Source organism: Mesoplodon mirus (assembly GCF_964341445.2).
Source record: "Mesoplodon mirus genome assembly, chromosome: 13".
Taxonomy (NCBI): Eukaryota; Metazoa; Chordata; class Mammalia; order Artiodactyla; family Ziphiidae; genus Mesoplodon; species Mesoplodon mirus.
In genome coordinates, this window is record NC_138989.1 from 7,344,135 (window position 1) to 7,370,399 (window position 26,265).

At 40.0% G+C, this 26,265-nt stretch overlaps 1 protein-coding gene across 1 annotated transcript in view; it reads right to left on the reverse strand.

The window, feature by feature from the left end:
- Nucleotides 1-297: 297 nt before the first annotated feature.
- KNTC1 (kinetochore associated 1) overlaps nucleotides 298-26,265 on the reverse strand; it is a 72,088-nt gene continuing 46,120 nt past the window's right edge. Inside the window, exons 44-64 of the mRNA XM_082640275.1 lie at nucleotides 23,815-24,022; nucleotides 22,284-22,373; nucleotides 20,849-21,020; nucleotides 20,704-20,762; nucleotides 20,346-20,562; nucleotides 19,478-19,551; nucleotides 18,367-18,577; nucleotides 18,137-18,246; nucleotides 15,664-15,710; nucleotides 14,213-14,291; nucleotides 12,905-13,023; nucleotides 11,820-11,955; nucleotides 11,078-11,173; nucleotides 10,650-10,706; nucleotides 7,716-7,770; nucleotides 7,563-7,626; nucleotides 6,879-7,008; nucleotides 5,733-5,822; nucleotides 5,121-5,266; nucleotides 4,222-4,312; nucleotides 298-2,947 (exon numbers count right to left, since the gene is read on the reverse strand). Of these exons, the coding sequence (XP_082496401.1) occupies nucleotides 2,927-2,947; nucleotides 4,222-4,312; nucleotides 5,121-5,266; nucleotides 5,733-5,822; nucleotides 6,879-7,008; nucleotides 7,563-7,626; nucleotides 7,716-7,770; nucleotides 10,650-10,706; nucleotides 11,078-11,173; nucleotides 11,820-11,955; nucleotides 12,905-13,023; nucleotides 14,213-14,291; nucleotides 15,664-15,710; nucleotides 18,137-18,246; nucleotides 18,367-18,577; nucleotides 19,478-19,551; nucleotides 20,346-20,562; nucleotides 20,704-20,762; nucleotides 20,849-21,020; nucleotides 22,284-22,373; nucleotides 23,815-24,022 (2,272 nt within the window). The 3' untranslated portion in view covers nucleotides 298-2,926. The remainder of the gene's footprint in view (nucleotides 2,948-4,221; nucleotides 4,313-5,120; nucleotides 5,267-5,732; nucleotides 5,823-6,878; nucleotides 7,009-7,562; nucleotides 7,627-7,715; nucleotides 7,771-10,649; nucleotides 10,707-11,077; nucleotides 11,174-11,819; nucleotides 11,956-12,904; nucleotides 13,024-14,212; nucleotides 14,292-15,663; nucleotides 15,711-18,136; nucleotides 18,247-18,366; nucleotides 18,578-19,477; nucleotides 19,552-20,345; nucleotides 20,563-20,703; nucleotides 20,763-20,848; nucleotides 21,021-22,283; nucleotides 22,374-23,814; nucleotides 24,023-26,265) is intronic.

Genomic DNA, 26,265 nt, shown 5'->3' on the forward strand with positions numbered 1-26,265 from the left:
ATGGCTAATAAAAATATAATAAATATAACAACAAAAAGTATCCTGGCTAATTATGTATTTGAACTTAAATTCAAATATATTTATATTCCATAAAGCTACTTCTTTGGCATATCAAAAGCTAACCCGTTACCCATCAGAACTGTGCATGTCTGTTAATCTTCCAACAATTTATTTGATAAGTTTTCCTAATCTAAAATTATTTTGTTTTGAGGGATAATTGACATATAACGTTAGTTTCAGGTGTACAACAAAATGAGTCAATATTTGTATATACAATGAAGTGATCACCACAATAAATCTAGTTAACATCCAGAGCTTTATTCTGAACAATGAAACCAGTGTTAAGTCCGGGAAAGAACTCCTTTTTTAGCGCAGCTTGAGTCCGTGAAGCCGGAACGTTCACTTCCATTTGTTACGTTCTAACGCCACCACTTGACCCTTTCATTCCTTGCACATTTATGCCCAAGACTATAACCACAGGCTCTACTTGTGATCTCAGGCTTATAATTACAGTTTTCTTAAGGTTCAATCACATAGATATTAAAGAAATACAAATGTAAATACTGAGACACTATTTTCACCTATCAAATCAGCAAAAAGTTTTAAGAAGTATGATTGCCAGGACTTCCCTGGTGATGCAGTGGTTAAGAATCCACCTGTCAATGCAGGGGACATGGGTTCGATCTCTGGTCCGGGAAGATCCCACATGCCGCGGAGCAACTAAGCCCATGTGCCACAAGTACTGAAGCCCGTGCGCCTAGAGCCTGTGCTTTGCAACAAGAGAAACTACTGCAATGAGAAGCCCGTGCACCGCAACGAAGAGTAGCTCCTGCTCGCCGCAACTAGAGAAAGCCTGTGTGCAGCAATGAAGACCCAACGCAGCCAAAAGTAAATAAATTAAATTAAATTAATTTTTTTTAAAAAGTATGATCACCCAACGTTGGGGAGGACACAGTAAAGCAGACATTCATGTTTCTGGTAGGAATAGGCTTTTGTGAAGACCTTTTGAAATGCATGCAGTTTGGCAATTTGCATCCAGTCTTTAAAATGTTCTTCTGAGAGTTCCCTGGCGGTCCAGTGGTTAGGGCTCTGAGCTTCCACTGCAAGGGGCACGGGTTCAATCCCAGGTTAGGGAACTAAGAGCCCGCAAGCCACTCGGCATGGTAAAAAAAAAAAAAATCCTTTATTCCCTTTGATCTGGTGAATCTGTTCCTGGGAATGTATCTTACGGAAATAACTCCAAATAAGGAAAAAGCTTTGTGGAAAATATTGGTGTAAATTTCCAGAAGAGAGCAAGTGGATGACCATCTAAACCTACTGCAAGTAGGAGGTTTACAAACGAGGGGATTAAGGCTTTGAGGCGTTATACAACTTGTCCAGGATCACACAGCTAGTAGGTGATAGAGCCAGAGGTCAACCCAGACTTGTTTGTTATCCAAAACCCATGTTTTTAGTCATATTACGTTGTTTCCTGTACAGAAATAATATTTTTCTCAACAGGCAAAGCAAAGGCAAACAAATTCTAGCATTATCAAATTCAGTTTATTCACAAGTAGAGCAAAAGACTACACAGGCAGGATAGAGGTGTGAGTGACGTTTCTGTGTGCTGGGTCCCGGCTGCAGGCTCTCAACTCCACGCTGCCCTTGCAGGCCAGCTTCCATCCTGCCCTGTCCTGCCGGGGACTTACAGCCTGCAGACTGCATCTCCCAGACCCCTTACCAGATGGCTTCTGTTCATTCCTGCTATTTCTTGGCACTGGCACGAGAATCAGGAAGCTGGAGAAAGCAAAACGCCGCCTCTTTTCCCTTCTGGAGGCGGCAGCACTAGCCGAGGGTGACCAAGTGCTGCATGGGCAGCAGTGCCGGGGGGAGGAGGCTCAGCCTCCGGAACTGCAGCACCCGAGCTCCGAGGCAAAGCAGCTTCCTTTTCTCTTTTTTTAATTAATTAACTGTTTATTTAATTTAATTTTTATTTTTGGCCGCGTTGGGTCTTAGTTGCGGCACACAGGATCTTCGTTGAGGCGTGCAGGATCTTTTTGTTGAGGTGCACTGGCTCTTTGCTGCAGCTCGCGGGCTTCTAATTGTGACGCGCGGGTTTTCTCTTCTCTAGTTTTGGCACACAGGCTCCAGGGCACGTGGGCTCTGTAGTTGTGGTACAGCGGGCTCCAGAGCACATGGGCTCTGTAGTTGTGGCACTCAGGCTCTCTAGTTGAGGCATGCAAGCTCAGTAGTTGCAGCATGCAGCCTTAGTTGCCCTGCAGCATGTGGGATCTTAGTTCCCTCACCAGGGATCGAACCTGCGTTCCCTGCATTGGAAGGTGGATTCTTTACCACTGGACCACCAGGGAAGTCTCAAAGCAGCTTCTGATGTTAGGCGAACAGCCCCTTCCCTTCAGTTTCTCCAGCGCCCCCCTTCATCTCCCTTTTGCCTTTCAGTCCTCTTGACAGCTTTGAAACCAATGCCTGACACTGAGTCCTTCTCTGCTTCAACTAGCTAGAGTGGTTTCTGTATTTCTGGCTGGCCACTGACGGATACGCTCTGCAGCAAAGATTACATACATATTTACTAGAATGATGTTAAAAAGACTGATATTCTTATTTATATAGATGGAAGAAACAGGATATAAGTAGTTGCTTTTCTTATGGGGGGAGCAAAAAACTTTCCTTCATACAGAGTGCAAAAAACTAATAGTCTTTACAAGTTATACACGTAACTGGCAAAGAAAACATTTATTAATTTGTGACATGAATTCTTTATGAGGCAGTTATGCTATTATTAAGCATCTTAGTTATTACTTTTCGAGGAACATCTGACCATAGCTACTGTACACAGATTGCACAATTTAAAAACTGTAATAAATAGGGTCAGCTGATAACAGATTCCAAACTTCCTCTTATTCTTCTTGAAAAAAGTTTTGATGATCTACTATGATCCATTAAAAAACACCTAAATGGGAAGAAACACAGAAGCATTTTTATGAGTGTCACTTAGTTTTTTAAATAGAAAATGGTTTGATAAACTATAGAACTTAAGCCCTTAACTATATTGCTAAAAATCTACGTATGAGATTATTTTGCATTTTAGACAGATATGATTGGAGAAAAACAGATACATTTTAAGGGCCACAAATCTGTCTCCTGAATCAATATTCTCCCTTTTTGAAAAAAGTAATCTTATGCCATTGAGCACAACAGACTGGAAGTGGAGAAGGGAAGTTATAAATGGATGTTAACAAAATGCAGGCTTATTTTAATGTGACTGATCTGGACCAAGGGAAGAAAAAAAACCGCTAATAACTTAATTATGTCCACTAAAACTACCAAAACATGATCAAAATTAAAATTTTTACCTTATATTTAAGTTCAGAACAGGAATAAAAGTGATTTACATGCATATTTTATACACAAAAACATTTGGAAGAACGTACACCAAATTATTAACAATGATCTTATCTCTGGTTTCTGAGATTTCAAGTTATCAGTTTTCTTGTTATTATTTTTGCTCTTCCAGACTTTTTTTTAAAAAATTGTCTATCTATCTATCTATTTATTTATTTGGCTGCATTGGGCCTTAGTTGTGGCATTCAGGATCTTTCGTCATGGCGCACAGGCTTCTCTGTAGTTGTGGCACGCAAGCTGCAGAGTGCACGGGCTCCATAGCTGTGGTGTGGCCTTAGTTGCCCCGTGGCATGTGGGATCTTAGTTCCCTGACCAGGGATCCAACTGGCATCCCCTGCATTGGAAGGCGGATTCTCAACCGCTGGACCACCAGGGAAGTTCCGCTCTTCCAGATTTCCTTTTGTTTTTCTATAGTGAAGGTATATGTCTTAGCTAATTAAAGAAGTAATAAAAGCAATGGATACTCCAGCACAACATTAATCAATGTCCTTTAAAATTTAGTTTGTCGGGGAGTTCCCTGGCGGTCCAGTGGTTAGGAATCTGCCCTTTCACTGCTGTGGGCCAGGGTTCAATCCCTGGTTGGGGAACTAAGATCCCTCAAGCCACACGGTGTGGCCAAAAATTAAATAAATAAACCCAAGAGTGGAACCTAGGCCTCTTGACTCCTGGTCTGGGACTCTCTCATACAAAAAGTGAAATATAAAAATACACGCAGTCACGCATAAAAATACATTTATCTCCAGAACAGGTTGGCTCAATCTTAAGACCCTAGAAATAAAAATCGTGTCAGGTTAGAACCCAGTAACTCTGGGCCAGATTTACCTTCAGAGTTTCACAGGGAGTGGCTTCTGGTGGCACACGTTTCCCACAATGCTTGTAATATTCAGTTATAAAGATTGAAGCTTCATCTAAACTATGGAATCAGAAAGAAGAGAGGTGTGAGGAAAATGTGGGAGTGATAAATACGTTTGCCCTGTCCACTGTGGTGATGGCTTCACAGGTGTAGACACATATCAAAATTTATCAAGTGACATACTTGAAGTATGTGCAGTTGATTATATATATCAATTTTACCTCAAAAAATACTACTTGTTCATAAATAACAACCTGTAATTATGGTTGGATCACAAGTGGTAAACAAGCAGAAAGAAATCCATGGCATGGCACTGAGAAAGTGACACCTCCAGGGATCAGCACAGTTAGACCAAATGTAGGGATGGACCCAGAAACATTTCAGTCCTGACTAAGCTTTCCCTTTCTTCTGTGCCGGCCCATTTCTCCCTTCTTTTTACTTTCCAAATCCCCTCTGAACCCTATCCCAAGAAGCATACTGTTTCTAAATTTGTGGATGCTGGAAAATTAGATAACCAAGCTCAGCAAAAATTATGTTACATATAGCTATTGATTCTTTGGTCAAGTGTCTAAGGAGTAAAGTTGTAATGAAGGGTTTTAGAGCAGGACTATTTTGGGAGGTCAGGCAGCTTGATTAATTGTCTGATTCCAAGTTCATGTTCTAAGAGATTGAATTACAAGACAACAAACCTCTTAGTATGTGTTAGTAGCAAGGTATGTGTAACATAGTGATGCTACAGCTTAATTATTTGGAGCGTTTAATTACAATCAAATAGCTTTACGATTATTTGACATTTTCCTCCAAAATAAAGATAAATTTTAAAGAAATTCTACATTAATTTGTTTTTTAAAAAATTTTATTAACTTACCTTAACTCATTTGCCAAATAGTTTACTAGTTCAGTGACGTTGTTGGTATTCATCATGTGTGATTTCAACACTGGGAAGTATTTTGTCTTTGCCAAAATCCCAAACTCCTTCTTATCTATGATATTATTCAGGACCAGACTTCTAACCTGTAGAATGACAGGTATCATCACACGCAAAATGTGTTAGATGCCATGTCATCCTATTCAATACCAAAACATTGCTGACAATTAGAAGTTAAATTATCATCGCATCGTGACTAAGCCTCCTCTTTGAGGGAGTGGGCATGGGGACTGCTTTGGTCTATTTCAGTATACAGTGAATAAATAAAAAGTTGTTGTTAAGCACTTTGGGACTTTTTGCAAGGAAAACCGTCCACAATGACAAGTATTGAAGGCTACAGGTTTTCCACTGAGTGGAGCACTAAATAAACAAGACAGCCAGGGTCCCTGACTTTTAAAAATTTAATGAGGCTTTAATGAAAGCAAAATAATTATATATATTAACAAACAGATCGAGATGGTAAGTTTTCAGCTTAATCTTGGTTTGGGGAAAATTTATTACCTTCTACTATCAAGTTTTTCATAACAAAAGGGAGAGGAAATTGCCTCTTACTTGATGTGAAAACCCTGCCAGCTGGCCAGTAGTCATATGTTCCTCTAACTGCTGTAAAATGATCTGAGGGTCACAGGAGCGCAAAAAATTCTAGAGAAAAAAATCAAAACATAATTAATGGAAAAGTAGAATTACTACTAATTTCTGTCAAACCTGGAAGGTTTTCATTTTTAAATTTGAAATATCATAAAGCATATCTACTATAGGAAAAAAACCACCTCTATCAACAACAAAATTATTGAAATAAGGAAAAAAAGCATTTTACAAATAACTATTCCAACAGCAAAGAGGTGCTTGATAAGCGTTTTGTCATTCTAAGTGCCAAAAGGAATCTATTTAAATACTAACACTCTGAAAAGCATCAATGGATGAGTTTAAGAAGTCAAAAAGGAACAAAGTCAAAGACAGGCACAGATGGCTCTGAAAAAATGCAACGAATAGAGCAAGTGAGAAATAAAAATTATGTGTGCTCATTTATATAGATCTCTATGTACTGGCTTCTCTACCCGTGGGGAAATAATTGTAAAACATTTCCAAATGCTTTGTTCTATTTATTCTATAGTATAAAAGGGATGGGAGTTATATTTTTAAAAGTTCTATCCTCAGAATGCTCGTGGTGCCTTTGTTAGACACCCACACACAACCTGACTCTTCTCTCTTTTATCTCCCACATCTAATCACCAAGTAAAGCTGCATCTTTCCCACCTGGCTCATTTTCATCGCCACCACCCTATTTTGGGTACTTATCCCCTCAGGCTTCCCCTGCCTAGCCACAGGGTTGTTGGATAATTCCTATTCAAATGCAATGATTCCCAGGAGTTTCACTTCCTGCCCCCTCTCTCCTCTGATCAGGCCCACGTGGATTATTCCTTCCAAAATACTGCCTGATCATTTCACTTTATTCTGGCAGGAAAATTCACTGTTCCCCACTGATAAGGAATAAGGTGCAAACTCCTCTTCGGGCATCCCCCAGACCAACCTTCATCTGTCTCTCAGTCTTGCTTCCCAGCAGACACCCACACAAACCTTCCACCCCACTCACGCTTTACAGGTTTGGTGAAAAGAAAGTGGAACCTTTTGCAGGGGACATGCAGCATGAGACCTTCCACACCCTTGGCAGCCCCAGAGGAACAATTTGCAAGATACCTTTATTTCCTGGTGCCTTTTTTCCGAGTGGGGCATGAGCATTAGACAGGCTAATGCAAAAGCCGGAAGCTCTAACTGGACATACTGCCTGGCCACTCTGATCAGGTCAAGATCATCTGAAACTGGACATCTTCAAGACAGCACGTTAATTAGTTAATAACCTGTCATATTCACTAGATTATAATGGCCTTCCTAGTTTTCCACAGTGGTTACAGTAATTTTAAACATTAAAATGCTGGTGCAAAACGTATGCCTAGTAATGAGTAGCTTGAGCCTTTTATGACATCCTTCATGGAATAAAAGACTTGATCTACAGGAACACAGACTCCTGACTGCAGCTATAATTGTGTCTGAAAGTCTGTACATGGCTAAAGACGAACACTTAGAAGACTCAAAATCCATGAGACAACACTGTATGATTTACGGTAGTCACAAAAGGTGCTCTCTACTCACATTAAAACTGGGTACAAAGTTTAGGGAATGCAGGTTGAATATAAGTTCACTAGTTGCACTGCATGTGGAAAGTAGACATTGTAAAAATAATAGAGATATTTTATTTTCAAATCAAGTGGTATGCTTAACTTCCCCCCAAAAAGGAATTACTCATAGGAACGTTTATTAGAAAGGAATTTTATAAGCAGCAACACTGATTTTGAGGGGTAGGAAAACAAGTATTTTACTTACTCTAGGACAGCGATGAGACTCTCACAACAATCTGAAAGCTGACTGGGGCTTAAAGGACAAGAGGCTGAAAATAAAAAGCAACAATAATGTGTCTATACACAAAACTATAAAATGCTACTGTCAGTGTGTCGGGGAGAGGGGAGAGAAAGATACCTGAAAGTAGCGGTATCTGAACCACACGCTGCCAGGCTCTGCTGAAGTAGGGAACCTGCGGAAACAAGTTTATGAAAGAATTCATGTCTGGGATCTTAAGAACCTCTATTTTGCAGTCACAGAACTATATACACTTAGAGCTTATATTCTTGATGTTAAGACCAAAATTGTAAGTTGATATCTCCCAGTTCTAGATCATTAAGATTCTAGGAGAATTTTCTTCATAACTGTATATTTCAGGATATTATCATATAATCCTGGCTGATTCATTATTATTAATTTTGCTCTGCAAAATACCCTTATTTATTTATATTTGAAAAAATTGAAGTATAGTTGATTTACAATATTATATGCATAGTGATTCAGTATTTTTACAGATTATACTCCACTGAAAGTTATTATAAGATAATGGCTATAATTCCTTGTGCTATATACTATATCCTTGTTGCTTATCTGTTTCATATGTAGTAGTTTGTATCTCTTCATCCCATATCCCTAATTTGCCACTCCCCGCTTCCCTCTTCCCTCTGGTAACCACTTGTTTGTTTTCTCTGTGAATCTGTTTCTGTTTTACATACACACTCATTTGTATTATTTGTTTAGATTCCGCATATAAGTGATATCTTACAGTATTTGTCTTTCTCTATCTGACTTGCTTCATTAAGCATGTTACTGCAAATGGCAAAATTGTTTCTTTTTTTTTGCAGTACGCGGGCCTCTCACTGTTGTGGCCTGTCCCGTTGCGGAGCACAGGCTCCAGACGCGCAGGCTCAGCAGCCATGGCTCACGGGCCCAGCCACTCTGCAGCATGTGGGATCTTCCCGGACCGGGGCACGAACCCGTGTCCCCTGCATTGGCAGGTGGACTCTCAACCACTGCACCATCAGGGAAGCCCTGTATTCTTTTTTTTTTTTTTTATGGCTGGGTAGTATTACATTGTATCTATCTATCTACACCACAGCTTCTTTATCCACTCATCTGTTGATGGGCATTTAGATTGCTTCTGTATCTTTGCTACTGTAAATATATAGTGTTGCTATGAACATTGGGGTCCATGTATCTTTCCATGATTCATTATTGTTGCATTTGGGGAAAAAGTGTCAGAACTCAATTCAGAAAACAAAATTTATACTAAGTCTATATATGTGCCAGACATTGTGCTAGGACCATAGGAAAGGCGGAAGGAGAGAAAGAATTTCAAAAAAGGAATAAGCCACCACATAAATTTCCATCAATAGGAGGAGTAGTTAAATAACTTATGATACATTTTATTCCACATTTTGGAGAACAATTAAGAGTTAAAAATAATGAAATACCTTAAAAGATTAAACATAGTTATTGTTAGACCCAATAATTCCACTCCTAGGTACACACTCAAGAGAAACAAAAACATATGTTCACTTATACACAAATGTTCACAGAGCAGCATTATTCATAATAACCAAAAAGTGGAACCAACCCAAATATCCATCAACTGATGAATGGATAAATAAAATGTGGTCTATCCATATGATGAAACATTATTCAGCAATAAAAAGGAAAGATATGGGACTTCCTTGGTGGCTCAGTGGTTGAGAATGCGCCTGCCAATTCAGGGGACATGGGTTCGAGCCCTGGTCCGGGAAGATCCCACATGCTGCGGAGCACCTAAGCCTGTGTGCCACAATTACTGAGCCTGTGCTCTAGAGCCCATGCACCACAACTACTGAGCCAGTGTGCCACAACTACTGAAGCTTGCGTGCCTAGAGCCCGTACTCCGCAGCAAGAGAAGCCACTGCAATGAGAAGCCCACGCACCACAACAAAGAGTAGCCCCCACTCGCTGCAACTAGAGAAAGCCTGTGCGAAGCAACGAAGACCCAATACAGCCAAAAATAAATAAATAAATAAATTTATTTTTTTAAAAAAAAGGTATGATACACTGATACATGTGATAATGTAGCTGAACCTTGAAAACATTATGGTAAGTGAAAAAGCACAAAGGCCACATATTGTATGACTCCATTGATATGAAATGCCCAGAACAGATAAATCCATAGAGACAGAAAGTAGACTAGTGGTTACCAGGGGCTGGAGGGAGGGGGGAAGAAGGAATGAATGATCCGTGATGGATATGGGGTATATTTTCAGGGTGAAGAAAATGTTCTAGAATTAGATAGTGGTGTTGGTAACACACTTTGTGAATATACTAAAAGCCACCTAACTGTACACTTTAAAAGGGTAAATTTTATGTGTGAATTGTATATCAAAAAAAAAAATCTATAAGTGCTGATGTGAAACAATCTCCAAGATACAACTGTTATGTGGAAAAAAACACTTTGTCTAGAATGTGACTGCATTTATATGTACCAAAATGAATACATACACACACAACACCCACACCCCTGCTTATATATAATAGGAAAGCTCTAGAAGAAAACATAAGAAATTGTCAACAGTAGTCACTTCTGGGGAGATAACTATGAAGGAAAATGGTAAAGAAAAATTTTCATGTTTTACTCAGCATATGTTCTAATTTATTAAACTAAGAATAAATTATATATTTCTATTACATATATATTATGTGTGTGACCAACGCATGAAATTTAGAAAAGATGAATAAGACATGGTCTTTGACTTTAAGGGTCCTCAAAGTCCAAGAGGGGCAGTCGAATGTGTGATTTAAATAAATTATACCGTGACCAATGTTACAGCTGAGCCAAAGTGTTTTGAAGGCATAAATGAAGATGTGATTCCTGAGGCCTGAAGAACTGGGATAAGTGATGCCTTGGATGAGACAATGTCCAAGCTGAGTATTCTGGGTCCAGGCACCACTTCAATGGAACAGCATCCTGCAGCTTCACTGAGGAGCTGACTACTTAATCCAGTGTATCCAACACTAGCCGGTGAGTATAAAGATTAAATTCTGTAAAATTCACTTTAGAAAACTACATACCTGCCATAAAGAATAGATGCTAGAAATGGCTGTTAAAACCTTCCTTAGATAAGAAATCTGAAAAAATAAAACACAAAAGTTCTGAAGACCACGCAAACAGAAAATTCCAATGTGAAAATTAAACTTTCACAAGAATATCAGTAAAGTTTATCTTCCATGAGGACCACCAGAGAAGGGCACTTACAAATTCACAAACATCAAAAGAGGCCAGGGAAACTTCCATTTGTTTCCAATGAAATTTATGTCAGTTTTGAGTTTGCACTTTCTCTGGCCTAACGCCAAGTTCTTTAAGTTGGGCATGAAGCCAGTGAGAGTGAATGTTTTCAGCATCCATCTGTTCAATAACAAGTATCAGTGCAAAATGTTTAGGAGATGCTGTGCAAAATCTTTAAAATATACTGCAGTCTAGGGCACTGAGTCTTACTTACCATTTTGAAGCCAAGAAGCTTTTGCAAGAGTCCATTCCAAAGCTGCAGGTCATAGATTTTGTATTCTAAACAAAGCTCAGTCACCAACCTTACGGCCTGAAGCAGACAAAAAAAAAAATCATACTGTTTCAAGACACCAGTAAATCAAACCAGCTTTGGAAAAGGTAGGGCAACTAAAGACAAAACATGCTTATAGCCAAAGTGTGTCTATTGCCTAATTTCAGTGAAGGCCCTCATCTCTCTAGGGAAAGAAAAAAAAATTATTCTTTTTCTTTCTTGCCGTTATGGACTCACAGCATCTCAGACTCTCCTTCCTCCCCCCCTTTGTTTCTTCTGTCCTAGAACAGTTTGCCTGTTGGCCTCATACCCTTCCCGCCCTGGGCTCCAACTTCCTCAGAGACTACATTCCCACCAGCAACTAGAAGGAAGAGAAGCAATACTCCCTACACAGGGAAGTCTGTCTAGATGAGGACAGGCAGGACTTGGGGAGGGATTATAAAAGTGTAGGTAGGGATGGCTTCAGGCCTTAGGCTTTCAGGGAGAGAGGTGAGGGGACTTCCAAGTTGCCTTGTCACTTGCCAGGATAGGAAAGTCAGGAAGCCCTCAGAGCAGTAGACCTGTTCAGGAACCAAGTTTCTCTGGTTCTGGCTTTCAGAACTCTGAGTGGTGGCAGGCAGCTGAGTGAACACAAGAGCATCTGAGAAGACGGAGGCCCCACTGCCGGATGACTCAGTCTACATACCATGGATTCGTGGCTGTGGTTTTTCCATAGACCTTTAATCATTCCTTCTTTAGGACTGTTGCAAAATAATTCATATGTGATGGGGATATTCAGAGCCTCAAATGATGCCAGAAAAGTTATACATTTCAAATAAGATCTGGAAAACAGAGGCATGTATGGGAATCATCCTCACTGACCATATTTACATTTAAAATAAAAGCCAACCCTTGGAAATACCGGACAGTTTGTTGATAAATGTCTATTTTAGGCTTCTAAATATAGTCATGAAATATTAGAAAGAAATCAATTTGAGGGGCTTCCCTGGTGGCGCAGTGGTTAAGAATCCACCTGCCAATCCAGGGCACGCAGGTTTGAGCCCTGGTGCGGGAAGATTCCACATGCCACGGAGCAACTAAGCCTGTGTGCCACAACTACTGAGCCTGTGAGCCACAACTACTGAAGCCCATGCACCTAGACCCCGTGCTCCACAATAAGAGAAGCCACTGCAATGAGAAGCCTGCACACTGCAACGAAGAGTAGCCCCCGCTCACCGCAACTAGAGAAAGCCCGTGCACAGCAACAAAGACCCAACGCAGCCAAAAATAAATAAATAAAATAAATTTATATATATATATAAAAAGAAATCAATCTGAGCAAGATGAAGAAAACACTCAGTTTCTAAATGTCTCAAAGACTCGAGGGAAACAAGATGTTCTTAAAGGCCTGTTTCCCCTTTGCCAGAACGTCAAGGACACTCGAGTCAACACGACAACGTTGACATGGCCCCTCTAACGCGCTCTTCTGAACTATGGGGCTTAAAAGTTATGCTTCCAGGGCTTCCCTGGTGGCGCAGTGGTTGGGAGTCCGCCTGCCGATGCGAGGGACGCGGGTTCGTGCCCCGGTCCAGGAGGATCCCACGTGCTGCGGAGGGGCTGGGCCCGTGGACCGTGGCCGCCGAGCCTGCGAGTCTGGAGCCTGTGCTCCGCAACGGGAGAGGCCACGGCGGTGAGAGGCCCGCGTACCGCCAAAAAAAAAAAAAAAAAAAAAAAAGTTATGCTTCCAAAGCATCTGTTTCCTATTAATACGATTTTTAAACTTCCACTTACTTCACTTCTTCAATGGGTTTTTTGAAGAGAGATTCTACAGTTTCCTTGTCAGCCAAATAGAGGAGACACTGCAGGGCTCGCGTTCTGTGGGCGAAAGTGAGCTGGTGCACACCTAACGTCTGTAAGACCAAAAGAGGTTTGTAGAGCTGTGCCGCGTGCTGTAGTTGGATAACCGAGTTTCCATCTAGGTAACATGAGCCACATCAGTTTCTAAAAGGTTAAAGTCTATGTCTGCCCTTAGGGAGTCAGCGGTTCTTACAGTGTGTCCCATGGACCCCTGCATGGGGCTTGGAGGGTTTCTTACACTCTTTGAGGAGGAAACGAGTTGGAACCGCTTTTGTGATAAAGCTGTATGGTGCACCTGCCTTCTACGCTGTCGTAATATTTGCACTGATGGTGCAAAAGCACTGGCGGGTGAACGGTAGGGACACACCCAACTGCCGTGGCAGCCGCCACGTTCTTCACACTTGCAGTACTGAAAACAGGAGACGTCCACGTAAGAAGGCTCTTGAAGCAATAAGGATTAATGTATTGAACCTCAACTCCTGAATACAGTACTGAGCTCACACCTGCATACGTGTTACTATTAATTAACCAACACATATTCATCAATGTCCTACATGACTAAACAGGAAGGACTCATAAAGCACACCGCGATGCGATGGGTGTTTTCAGGGAAAAGCCCTTGTATGACTGAGCTGTGAGCTGAACCAGGCACTTTTCATGGAACACCATTTTTACTTGAAAGAATGACTATCAGATAAACTAATATGCAAGAAGGGATTTTGTCCCCCCTTTGCAGTCAAGGACATACAATCAGCGGCTCAGCCTTTTCCCCTTTCTTCCTGCTCCAACTGCCTCAGAGGACATTTCTATATGCAAAACCCTGAAGGCCGGAGATCGAGTTGCCTTTAGGGATAAGGGAAAGTTATCCCTAGAGTTTAGTGGGGAGGGGGTGTGACAGCTCAGGCAGGGCCTGGACACCAGGGTGGAGACTTCTCTCAGGCTGGCTCGTTGGGGCCTCTGGTATTAGGGATGCAGCTGGACCAGGGCGTTACAACAGTGAATGTGGATAACCCGTGGGAACTGTCAACAGCTGCACCACTCAGTTTGCCAAGCAGGATGTTTCAGAAGCCAGCACTAAGCGGAGCTCGGCAGATACTACAATCCTCATCTGTAGAGTAAGACATACTTTGAGTAAGTACAGAAGTGAGCATTATCTTAATCATTTGTAAATGGTAAACACGCAGGAAAAAAATGTTAAGCATAGATGCAAAGATGAGCTTTGACTAAGTTTGTAGAGCTTACCGTTGTAGCTGATGTTGCAAAAATGAACAGCATTCTTGAACTATAATCAACCGGACGAGACAGAAGGAGATACAGGACTCTGAAAAAAAATTGGTTAATTACATTTAGACTTTAACTTAGTGAGAGATTAGCAAAACAAGAGACCTGTTTTACTGTCCACAGAAAAAGTCATTAGACATCCCAAACACAGGCCTGAAGGGCTATCTCCTTTAAACGGTGCTTAATCTTTTCTTGAGTTCCTTCGCAGCTAAAGAAGATAATAAAGACAATAAATGTCAAGCCTCAGTCCTCTCATCTATGAAATGGCTAGTCAACCTCCCAAAATGTATATTCTTTCTAGTTAAGGAATTAATACAAACCATACAAACCATAGCTGCAAAGTACATTGAACATGACACATGGAAACTTCAGGTTTAGTCACAGGACCTTGTTAGTGGCACGTTTTAACCTCTGGACTCAGGGCTGACTGGCCCCCTCCAGAGAAGGGCAAGGCAATCAGGTGTACTGGAAGGGGAGGCGGGGGGAGATGCCAGTGGGAAAAGGCAGGAAGTTATGAAATTGGCATGATCCCTTTGGGATCTCCTTCTTGGGGTTCTCTCTCTCTCTCTCTGAACTGTTTCCCTCTAAGCCTGTCCAGGTGGCTGGTTCAGTCAGATGCTCCAGGAGCTACCTCTTGCTTAGACAAAGGTGTCCCTGCCCTTAAAGGACTAAGCAAGGACGAAGGGGTGCCCAGAGGAAAGAAGAGCATGGAGGGGATCCTAGGCCAGTTCTCCCCAAACCGGGAAAAACGCTTTTCCGGTGTTTATCTTTCCACATCCTCTCTCACTATCAGATCTCCGGGGCCAATGTAGGGTGTAGGGCTTCATGAGTGAGCTGACCTACTTTGGTCCAGACCAGAATGGCAAAAAGTTCGGATGCATGCTACCACTCCCTTTCCCATGCCTATGACAAGCATCATTAATAGATTACCACATTTTCTGATTTGAGCACAGATATAGTCTTCTCAAGAGAGCAAAAGCCACGACCGATCAGACTTAGCACAGTACGTAACACCAATGTGCCTTTCTAGGTCTCAGTCTTAGGTTAGAAGGGGAAAAAGAAATCCTGGTGGCCTATATCTGAACCAGCCTAGCTCCCCAGGGAGAGAGAACACACAGGGGTCTGGGGCCAGCGTCCCAGCTACAGAAGAGTTTTCCTTTGCTTGATGTACATTCTCTGCTAAAGGTGTTCTAGTAGGAACTCACTGAGGGTTCAGAAACTCTGGATCTTGGTTGTTTTTTATTTATTCCACTGGAGATACTTAACACACTCACAGCCATATATCAATGAACTGATTCTTCTCAGAGGTTCTGATCCAAGTTATACCAAGAAAGTCCAATGTCTAACATATTCATTGGTAAGGTTCCTACTAGGCAACAGGATGTAGACAAACATAAGTACAGGAAGAATACCTTCGCAGTGCTTCATCTTCCTGAAGTTCAAATAATTCCGATGGTGTCTTTGAAAAAGTGAAAAAAAAAAAAGTTAAAAATTGAAGAAAGTTGGTTGACTGTATAAGCTTATGAAAGTCTATTAGATGAAAAAACCCAATATACAAAATTATATTTACAGGAGGAGGTGTAGCTCAGTGGTAGAGTGCACGCTGAGCATACATGAGGTCCTGGGTTCAACTCCCAGCACCTCTATGTTTGATGACACCAAAAAAAAAAGAAAAAAAAAAAAAGATTTATAAAAAAATTTTTATTTACAGTCAGGGAATTACAGTGTAATTCATTACTTTATGAGAAGATTCTTGCTTTAAAAAATGGGTTTACTCACATTCATTCAGTCAACAAATATGTACTGAGCACTTACCATGCACCAGGCATTTGCCTGAGTGAATAAAACAAATATTCCTGTCCTCCTGGAGCTTACATTCATTGGGTAATTTTTTAAAAGAAAGGACTCCATGAATTTTATGAGTTATCCATTAATTCAGTATATATTTATGGGGACTTACAAAGAAATGCATTAGGTGCTATATGTATAAACACAGTTCCTGGTCTCAAGGGGCTTTCAGTTTAGTGCTCCAGATTTATGCGTAAGTTAAAACATGTGAGTTTGAGTCAAACACAGATTCTACGTGGCCTGGATATGCTTCTAAGTCCTCTGTTTCCACTGATACACAGTCCTTGCTCTTGGTAAATACTCAAAAAATACTAGTTAAAGTGAATGCCAAGTAATATAAAAACCACTAGTTGAAAATCTAATGTCATGTTAGTTATACTATTTGTTTAAATATGGATTTTTTTCAAGGATATCTGCCTAGGTGGATAGAGGAATTATAGAATCTCCCTCATTAAATTCTGCTTGAAAACTCAGAAGAAACAATTCAGAAGATTCTGCATTTGGATTGCCGAATCCCATCATAAATTTAGATGTTAATATTATTTCAAAAACGGATGCTGTGTGTTCTCATATCTGAAGAGAACACATCACCTATAGAGTATTGCTGCTAAGAATCCATAACCTGAATCTAATCATGAGAAACATCAGTAAACCCAGAATGAGACATTTTATAAACCAAATGGCCTGCACCCTTCAAAAATGTCCAGGTCCCATCACAGATAAAATAGATTCAGGTAAGAATCATCAGTAGAGTCTAAATCAGGGCACATGTGTGGTGCAGGGGGGAATCTGAAGAACAGAATATTTCACTGTCTCAAAACATCTCCCCTAATAATTATAAAAGGAAACGTAGTAATTATGTGGTACAGAAATGGACAACAGCATAACCAAGTTAGCTAAATTAACATCCCTATTAGGCCAAAGAGACATCGTGTGCCCCCAGATGTCAGACCCTGGGAAAGACACACCATCACTCAGGTAATATTCTATCCAAAATGCGTAACTCCAATCTTATCATGAGGATACAGACAAGCCCAAGCTGAGGGGCAAAATAACGGGCCTAAACTGTTCAAAAATGTCAGTGTCATGAAAGACAGAAAAGTTATGGAGCTGTTCTAGAGGAAAAGAGATTAGAGACATGACAAATAAATGCAACACATAATCCTGGATTAGATTCTGGTCCCAGAGGAGAAAACTGCTGTAAGGAACATTATTGGCACAACTGGTTAAATTGTAACATGGACCATAAATTCAGGTATACATACATACATATATGTATTTTATCAATATTGTATCAATATTAAATTATCTGATTTTGATAATTATACTGTGGTTAAGTAAAAGAAAATCCTTGTTCTTTGAACTACAAACTTAATTCTTAAGGGGTAAAGGGGCATGACACATGTAATTCACTCTCAAATGGTTCAGAAAAATGTTATGGGTAAATATATTACAGGAAGAGTGATGAAGCAGATGTGGCAAAATGTTAAAAGCTGATAGATCTGGGCGAAGGATATACAGGGAATTCCTTTATACTATTCTTGCAACTTTTCTGTACCTTTAAAATTATTTCAAAATAAAAAAATAAAATACATGAATCTGAGCCTAAGAATAGGCCACTTCTTTTATACAAGAATTCATCTGAAATTCATCTGAAATTAATTTGATTCATCAATTAAAAGGTAGAATGGGGCTTCCCTGGTGGCGCAGTGGTAGAGAGTCTGCCTGCCGATGCAGGGGATATGGGTTCGTGCCCCGGTCCGGGAGGATCCCATGTGCCGCAGAGCGGCTGGGCCCGTGAGCCATGGCCGCTGGGCCTGAGCGTCCGGAGCCTGTGCTCCACAACGGGAGAGGCCACAACAGTGAGAGGTCCGCATACCGCAAAAAAAAAAAAAAAAAAAAAAAAAGCTCGAATGTTCCTTCTTCTAACATTCCGTGCTCCTAATTAGAAGTCGTATCATTGCAAGACAAATAATTAGCCTTTGAGAAGACATCAGCTCATACTCAACAACAGACACTCTCAGAACAAGCACTTACTTCACCAGGTTTGGCAGACGGGCACAGCCATTTTTCCAACAACATGTCCCAGACTTTCTCCAAATTAATTTCATTGACTTCAGCTATTTCTTTGGCAGCCGTGTGAATATCTAAGATATTAAAGGTAAAGAATTAAAGAAAGAAAACCTCAGGTTTTCAATGCAAGATACCTGGGAATCAAAAGGATAGGTCTCCTTGGACAAAAAAGATAAAAAGGGTTTTGCCCTCACCAGGATAATCTTTGCCAGATGAATTCTGAATTCTTTGATTTATGCTGGGATGCTCGTACAGACTGACAATGAGATGTGCTGGTTTTCCGATCATTCTTAAATACTCTGCAGTGTTCAGCTTGTGGGCTATGAGCACAGCTTCCGTGCCTGATCGCCGGTACTGAATATGAAGCTTCTTCAATAGAGCTTCAGCTTTTTCACGTGTTTCATCCTTTTAAAAAATTCCAAGCAAAAAGAAACTCTTGTTTTCTAAATCGCAAGTGAGCCTAAGAATCCAGCTTTATCAGTCAAGTCCCTCTCTGCCTTAGTTACACCCTTAAGTATCTACACCAAGCCTCATCTTCTTTTTCCATTTCAGGCATCCAACCCTTGAAAACACCTATCACCGGGGCAGGATGAGAAGGGATGATAGGAGAGCACAATTTAAGTTAAAAAGAAAGCGGAGCGTGTACCCCAATGTTCACAGCTGCACTAGTTAGAGTAGCCAAGACATGGAAGCAACCTAAGTGTCCATCGACAGATGAACGGATAAAGAAGATGTGGTACATACATATATATAAAGGAATATTACTCAGTCATGAGAAGGAATGAAACTGAGCCATTTGCAACAACATGGATAGACCTGTAGGGCATTACGCTTAGTGAAATAAGTCAGACAGAGAAAGACAAATACTCTATGTTACCACTTACATGTGGTATCTAAAAGATAAATAATCTAAAATATAAAACATCTAAAAAATCTAAAAAATGGAATCTAAAAAATAAATGGAATCTAAAAAATAAAACAAACGGATGTATATAACAAAACAGACTCACAGAGAAGAAACTAGTGGTTACCAGTGGGGAGAGGGAAGGAGAGAGGGGCAACATAGGGGTAGGGGAATAAGAAGTACAAACTACTATGTATAAAATAAACAAGCTGCAAGGATATATTTTACAGCACGTGGAGTACAGCCAATATTTTATAATAACTATAAATGAAGTATAATCTATAAAAATTTTGAATCACTATGTTGTACACCTGAAACTAATATAATATTGTAAATCAGCTACCCTTTCATTTAAAAAAAAAAAAAAAAGAGGAGCCTTCAATCTTACAGTTCAGACACACCTGAGATGGGATATTCTGAAGCCACCTCTCAGCTAAATACAGGCAGAATTTCAAACTGGACATCTTGAAGGAACCTGGAGAGATAAAAGATCTATAAGCAAATTGTAGTCCTTTCAAGACAATGTATTTCAGTCAAATTAGCCAGTTTTTTAAAACAATGACAGGAAGCATACTCATAGTAAAAAACAATTTAAACAGGCCAGAGGATACAAAGTAGGAAGTACAAGTCCACAGAGGCCTTCAGTTTCTATTCCTATTCCCTAGATCCTTACATTCCTCCAGAAGTTTTCTGTGTGTATGTCTGTGTTTGTGTGTGTGTGTATGCACGCACATGTGCTCAAGCACATTAAAATGGGATAAGATCATACATGTAGTACAGTTTGCTGTTCTCACTTAATATATATCTTGGATATCTTTCCAAATCAACCACATAGAATTCCATTCTATGAATACACTATTTTTTAAACAGTTCCTGACAAATGAGCATTTAAAAAGATTAGTTATTTTCAACTTTTGTTACAACCAAAAACATGGCAATAAGTGCCTGTGTTTGTGTATTTTTTTGATCATGCAACAATGTCTAAGGATTCATTACTGAAAGTATGTATGATTGGATATGAGAAAGTATTAATCTATATTCAAGCTGAGCAATGCCTATGTCTCTGCGCCCTGGGCAAGCAGCATGGCGTCTTGCTTGGTTCCTCTTTAATGTACAGCACTGCCGCAAGTGAGGAGAGGGGGCACATACATTTCTAAGCTATCATACTCTTTCCCCTTAAAGATAAGAAAAGTGTACATTTTTTTTACTACAAGTTCCAAAAACAACACAGCCGACCATTTGAAGCCCAATTAAAGGAAGAATCCATACCTTCTGGGACATCCTGGGCTAGACTGATGGCAATGGCTACAGCCCACTCCGGGTTAACGATAGATAACAAGTAGGATTCGATGGTTTGAGTGATCTTAGTTATCTCCTTGTTAATCAGTGTTGAGGATTTAGCTTGTGTTAACTGCAGGAGCTTAGGCTTCAGTTTTTTTTCAAAAACGTGTTTGGCTGTAGACACGTACAGAGTGTCCAAAGAGAACTTCAAAGAAAGGAAAAATTAAGGCTGACTTACATGCTCACCTTTAAAGGCTTTACATGAAAACAGCATAAAATCTTTCTACACAGGGTCTGAATGAATTACAGAATAAAGATACGACCTGTACGAGTTTTAACCCATTACCTTCATTAACTTAGAAATTAAGAGCAATGTTGGGAAGGATTCTTCACTGAGCTCTGTAGCTAGAAAGGAAACAAAGATAGTATGATTTACCCAAGAAAAGGGTTTTGGCTATTCAGTACAATTCATAAGAAGTTAATGAACATACACAGAATTTTCCAGAAGCTCTGTGCTGTGCCGAAGAATATTAGGTGAAAAGGCAGTCTAGTTTGGGCAGCTGATGGCAAAGTTATTACGTGCTCCAACATATACTGATATTCTAGGTCCACTGGAGGAGAAATTCTCCTGTATGACTTCAAATGTTTCAGAAGACTCAATGCCTACATTAAAATAAAAAAGTATTTTCCTGTGAGATTAAACCAATCATTAAGTGTTTTAAAATCATCTAATTCTATACTATCATAGGGTTCCATTCCTGGGACAGTCTAATATTCATAAAGATGATCAAAACCTTTCATAGTTTTACCATCAAAACTATTATGCTATTCTTCTAAACCATAACTTTTGTGATCACTAAAGAAATTATACTAGGAGAAACCAGCGGAAACCTGTTGTTGGTGGGATGTTTTATAAACCAGAGTTTGGAAGTTCTCTACTCTCTTCAAATAGTTTTAGATATATCTCAAAAATACTTGATTTCACTTTAAATACATAGGCAGTAGATCTAAAATTAATCCTCTATATTCTCTCTTAAGTTTACATCTTATTAATTTTTTTTTTTTTTTTTTTTGGTATGTGGGCCTCTCACTGATGTGGCCTCTCCCGCTGCGGAGCACAGGCTCCGGGCGCGCAGGCTCAGCAGCCATGGCTCACGGGCCCAGCCGCTCCGCAGCATGTGGGATCTTCCTGGACCGGGGCACGAACCCGTGTCCCCTGCATCAGCAGGCAGACTCTCAACCACTGCGCCACCAGGGAAGCCCTACATCTTATATTTTGGGGGCTTGTACAACTTTTTTTTTTTTGGTCGTGCCACACGACTTGCACGTGGGCAATCTTAATTCCCTGATGAAGGATTGAACCCAGGCCCTCGGCAATGAAAGAGACACATCCTAACCACTGGACCGCCAGGGAAGTCCCCGGGGCTTATATAACTTTTTGAATCAACCCATTTTCTTTTAATTTTCAAAATCCAATTTAAAAATATATGTAAGCTCCTATGACCATATTTGTAAAACACTACGAAGTTATTGAGTACTGAAGTAGAATTTAGTCCAGGACCTACCTACTAATATAGAAAGCTAAATCTGACTCTGGGTCTTACATGCTTTGATTTTTTTTTTTTTTTTTTTTGCCAGATGACAAATATTTTTGCCTTAATTCTTCTAAATCAGTCTTTTAGTGACTTTGTACTCTTGGCCAGATTTAAATTGCCTCAGTAGAGCAAAAACTGGATTAAGATAAAACATGGAGAGCACAAAAACTCTTTTTACTTCTGAATCCCTTTTAAAGAAAAGGAAATAGAGTAAAAACTACAGTTTAAAGGGAGCTCAGAGGACAGTCCAGAAAGACACTAGATAACAGTAATTTTTTAAAATGGTCCAAATAAAAACATAAGTTTTAAATCTATAATATATTTGTTATACCTGATTAATATTAATGTTGGTTATCTTTTCATCAGCTCTTTCTATGACTTTCAGGACGACTTCAATCATCTCATAGTCATAGGGATCCAACTGTATAAAAACAAAAATACGTCAAAACTGGAGAAGACGTTGCCAGGCTGGTTAATGGTTTTATGCAGTTATGTTCATCAGCAGAGATTATAAATATAACAGCTCAGTGCACTACAATATTAAGTTAGATTATTCTTTAAAAAATGAACTAACATTTTCTCATCTCTAAAATTAACTATTACAATAAACATACATCTTTAGAACATCTCGAAAGCTGTTTTTTAAGAAACCTGTACGAGGCAATGTCATTTCAATACAGAGAAATGTTCTTAAGGTACTAAAAACCTAGAAAGATAAACATATTAAAATTTTATAAGATTTTTTAAATTTTTTATTTATTTATTTCTTTTTGGCTGTGTTGGGTCTTCGTTGCTGTGCGTGGGCTTTCTCTAGTTGTGGCGAGTGGGGGCTACTCTTCGTTGCGGTGCGGGGGCTTCTCATCGTGGTGGTTTCACTTGTTGCAGAGCATGGGCTCTAGGCACGCAGGCTTCAGTGGTTGTGGCACGCAGACTCAGAAGTTGTGGCTCGTGGGCTCTAGAGCACAGGCTCAGTAGTTGTGGTGCACGGGCTTAGTTGCTCTGCGACATGTGGGATCTTCCCAGACCAGGGCTTGAACCCGTGTCTCCAGCATTGGCAGGCAGATTCTTAACCACTGCACCACCAGGGAAGTTCAAATAATTTTATAAGTTTTTAAATTAAAATTCTTTCTTCCATTTATGATGGGAAAATTAGAATAGGAGAAATTTGACCTTTTCTTGGAAATGACATAACTAAAAGTGTGGGCCTCCAAGCAAAACCTTTTCAAAGGATTTCATTCTAGCTATAACCATATACTAAGATACAAGAACTAGCTGGGTGGCATCTATATATGCTTATAAAAAGAAAGGAAATATTCTCTTTGTTCTGTTTCTGCCCACACACCATTACTTTTTTTTTTTTTTTTTTTTTTTTTGCGGTACGCAGGCCTCTCACTGTTGTGGCCTCTCCCGTTGCGGAGCACAGGCTCCGGACGCGCAGGCTCAGTGGCCATGGCTCACGGGCCCAGCCGCGCCACGGCACGTGGGATTTCCCGGACCGGGGCACGAACCCGTGGTCCCCTGCATCGGCAGGCGGACTCTCAACCACTGCGCCACCAGGAAAGCCTGGAAATTTCACTTTTTGATTTATATCTTTCTCTCTAGTTTGATCTTTTTCAAAGAATGTATGCTATTTTTAAAAATCTGGGGAAAAAGGGCTATTTTTATTTTGGAGGAAAAAAAGACAGGAAATGTGCTGTATTAAAGTATAATAAAAATACAGAAATCTAAAATTTTTTGAAAATTAATAGTTTGCAAAAAATATAGGACTTACATTTTCAATTTGTTACTATAGATATCTGATTAATTAAGGGTAGGAGGGATGCTTGAAATGACCCAGTGCATTCATTTCACCATTCATCTACCTTATGCAGTATTCCACTAAGACTGATGACCAAATCTTTTGTGCTTGTCAGTAAAGGAACCATTTCGATGGCTTTGGTCAGGAGTTTGGAACGCTGCTGCTTTGTGGATTCCGTGCTTGCGTCTCCCTGGCTCTGGCTGGCATTAGTGTTGTGGAGGAGTGTTTCAATGAATAGCTGAAGAGCTGCATCCGAGTCCAACTGAAACGTGCTGAAATAAGTATTCAATTACACATGAATGTCCCAAAATGCATGCATTTCTACACAGAGTTTCTCACAGAAAACTTAGGTATGAGCTCCCACCACTGAAATCTAACCCTTCCATTGTCAAGTGTCATAACCAGACCATCTACTTGTTTTCAAATTTAATTCTTGATTTTAAAAATATCAGATATTTTTGGTGGGCATATGAACTGGCATAATCTTGGAGGGAAATTTGTAATAAAGTTGAAAATATATATTTATGTCCTTTAATAGAGAAATTCCACTTTCATACACTTCACAAAAGTAGCAAAGATACACATATAGGATGTCCTGTAACAACTGCTTGTAATATTTAAAAATTGGAAACAAATACTCATCAGTAGGGGGCTGGTTAAAAAACTTATTCAAAGGAATACCATAGGATTCAACAGATATGAGGAAAAGCTATATGTCCTAATCTGAGAAGACATTATTTTGTTAAGTGAAGGATACATGCTACAAGGTAATGTACAATTCTGTTTTTCATAAACTTTAAAAAATGCATGTTAGTAAATGCATAAGGAAAAAAAAAAGAATATAGGCCAAACTCTTAACAGTGATTATCCCTGACGGGTGGAATTATGTGGGACTTTGATTTTAATATGTTCCATCTGAATTAGAAAAAGTAGTACATTTAAAAATTAAGAATCCGGTTAGTATAGACAAATCAACAACTGAAATGCACTCTAAGCCCTATTAATAAGATAGGGATAGTTTAATCTGTTATACAGAATAACTGAAATGTCAAGAAGAGCTTTACATACAATAATTTTAAAGTCATTCCCTGAAATTGTAAAGGTCATCTAAATTTATTCAGTGGGACTGCCTGAGGCAAGACAGTCACTATCACACAAGTAAAAATCAGCCATGCCATGTAAGCACAACGATTGTGAAATGAGCCTGACATAATTATAGCTATTTAAATTTCAGAAAAGGGGTCACGCCATCAAACAACAGACAAAAATCTACCAGGAGTTCAAGTTAATAAAGAAGAGGGAGTATGCGTACCTCATTCTGGATTTGTAGCGCTCCAAACTGAAGAATGGCATAGTTTTGTTATATCAGAGTGCAGGTAAGTCACAGCTAGTTAGAGCTATGAGCAGCCTATGGGCCCTGACTTGCAGGTTCACGACGGTGACAGCCAGGGACATTACTCCCCACCATCCACAAGGACAAAGAACTAGATCCCTGTCTGGTGGGGAAATGCACTAAGCAGCCTCATTATCAAGAACTGAGATTCCACCCATCTGTCACAAACTGGGTAAGGATTACAGCACCCTTGGTATTTTAGAAGCGGTACTTATTATCTGACCTTGAGCAGGGCACCTAATATGGGTTTGTTTTCTCAAACATAAATTGGTTATAATATACAATAAAAAGTAAACGTGATGATGTGTGGGAAACCACTTTGAAACTAATAATGGGCCAGCAAATTTAATATCTAAATTTATCAGATTAAAAACAACAGATATAAATTACAAATCATTTGATCCTCCTCATCACAGTAAGCTGTACCTATAAATAACATTTAGTCTTAGTTTTTTAAAGTTATTTAAAAAAAAATTCTCCCTAAATCATACTTTTCACCAATTTTTAATTTAAGATCAACTTGCCCCTAACTTGACATGATTTAGAAGTTTACTTGCTCAGAATATTCCCAGACTTCCCTTATCATGTGAATCGTCTGGAGCTCCTATTAAAACCAGTTTCCTGGGCCTCAGCCCAGACCTGCCGAGTCAGAACCAATATAGAGGGATCCAGGAATCTGTATTTTTTTTTTTTTTTTTTCCTTTTGCGGTATGCGGGCCTCTCACTGTTGTGGCCTCTCCCGTTGCGGAGCACAGGCTCCGGATGCGCAGGCCCAGCGGCCGTGGCTCACGGGCCCAGCCGCTCCGCGGCATATGGGATCCTCCCAGACCGGGGCACGAACCCGTGTCCCCTGCATCGGCAGGCGGACTCTCAACCACTGCGCCACCAGGGAGGCCCCAGGAATCTGTATTTTTAATCAAGTACCCCGCGTGATGCTTATCATGAGGCAAGCTGAGGAAACACCAAAGAGTGAACTAAAAAGGTGATATCGTAAGAGAATTTAACCTGGTTCGGACTTACTCAGTTTGGGGTTGAGCAAAAGAAAACATCAGAGGTCATGGGCCACATGTAATAATCACTGTTATCACTGTGTTCTCACATTAGCATTACCAGTTTGTTAAG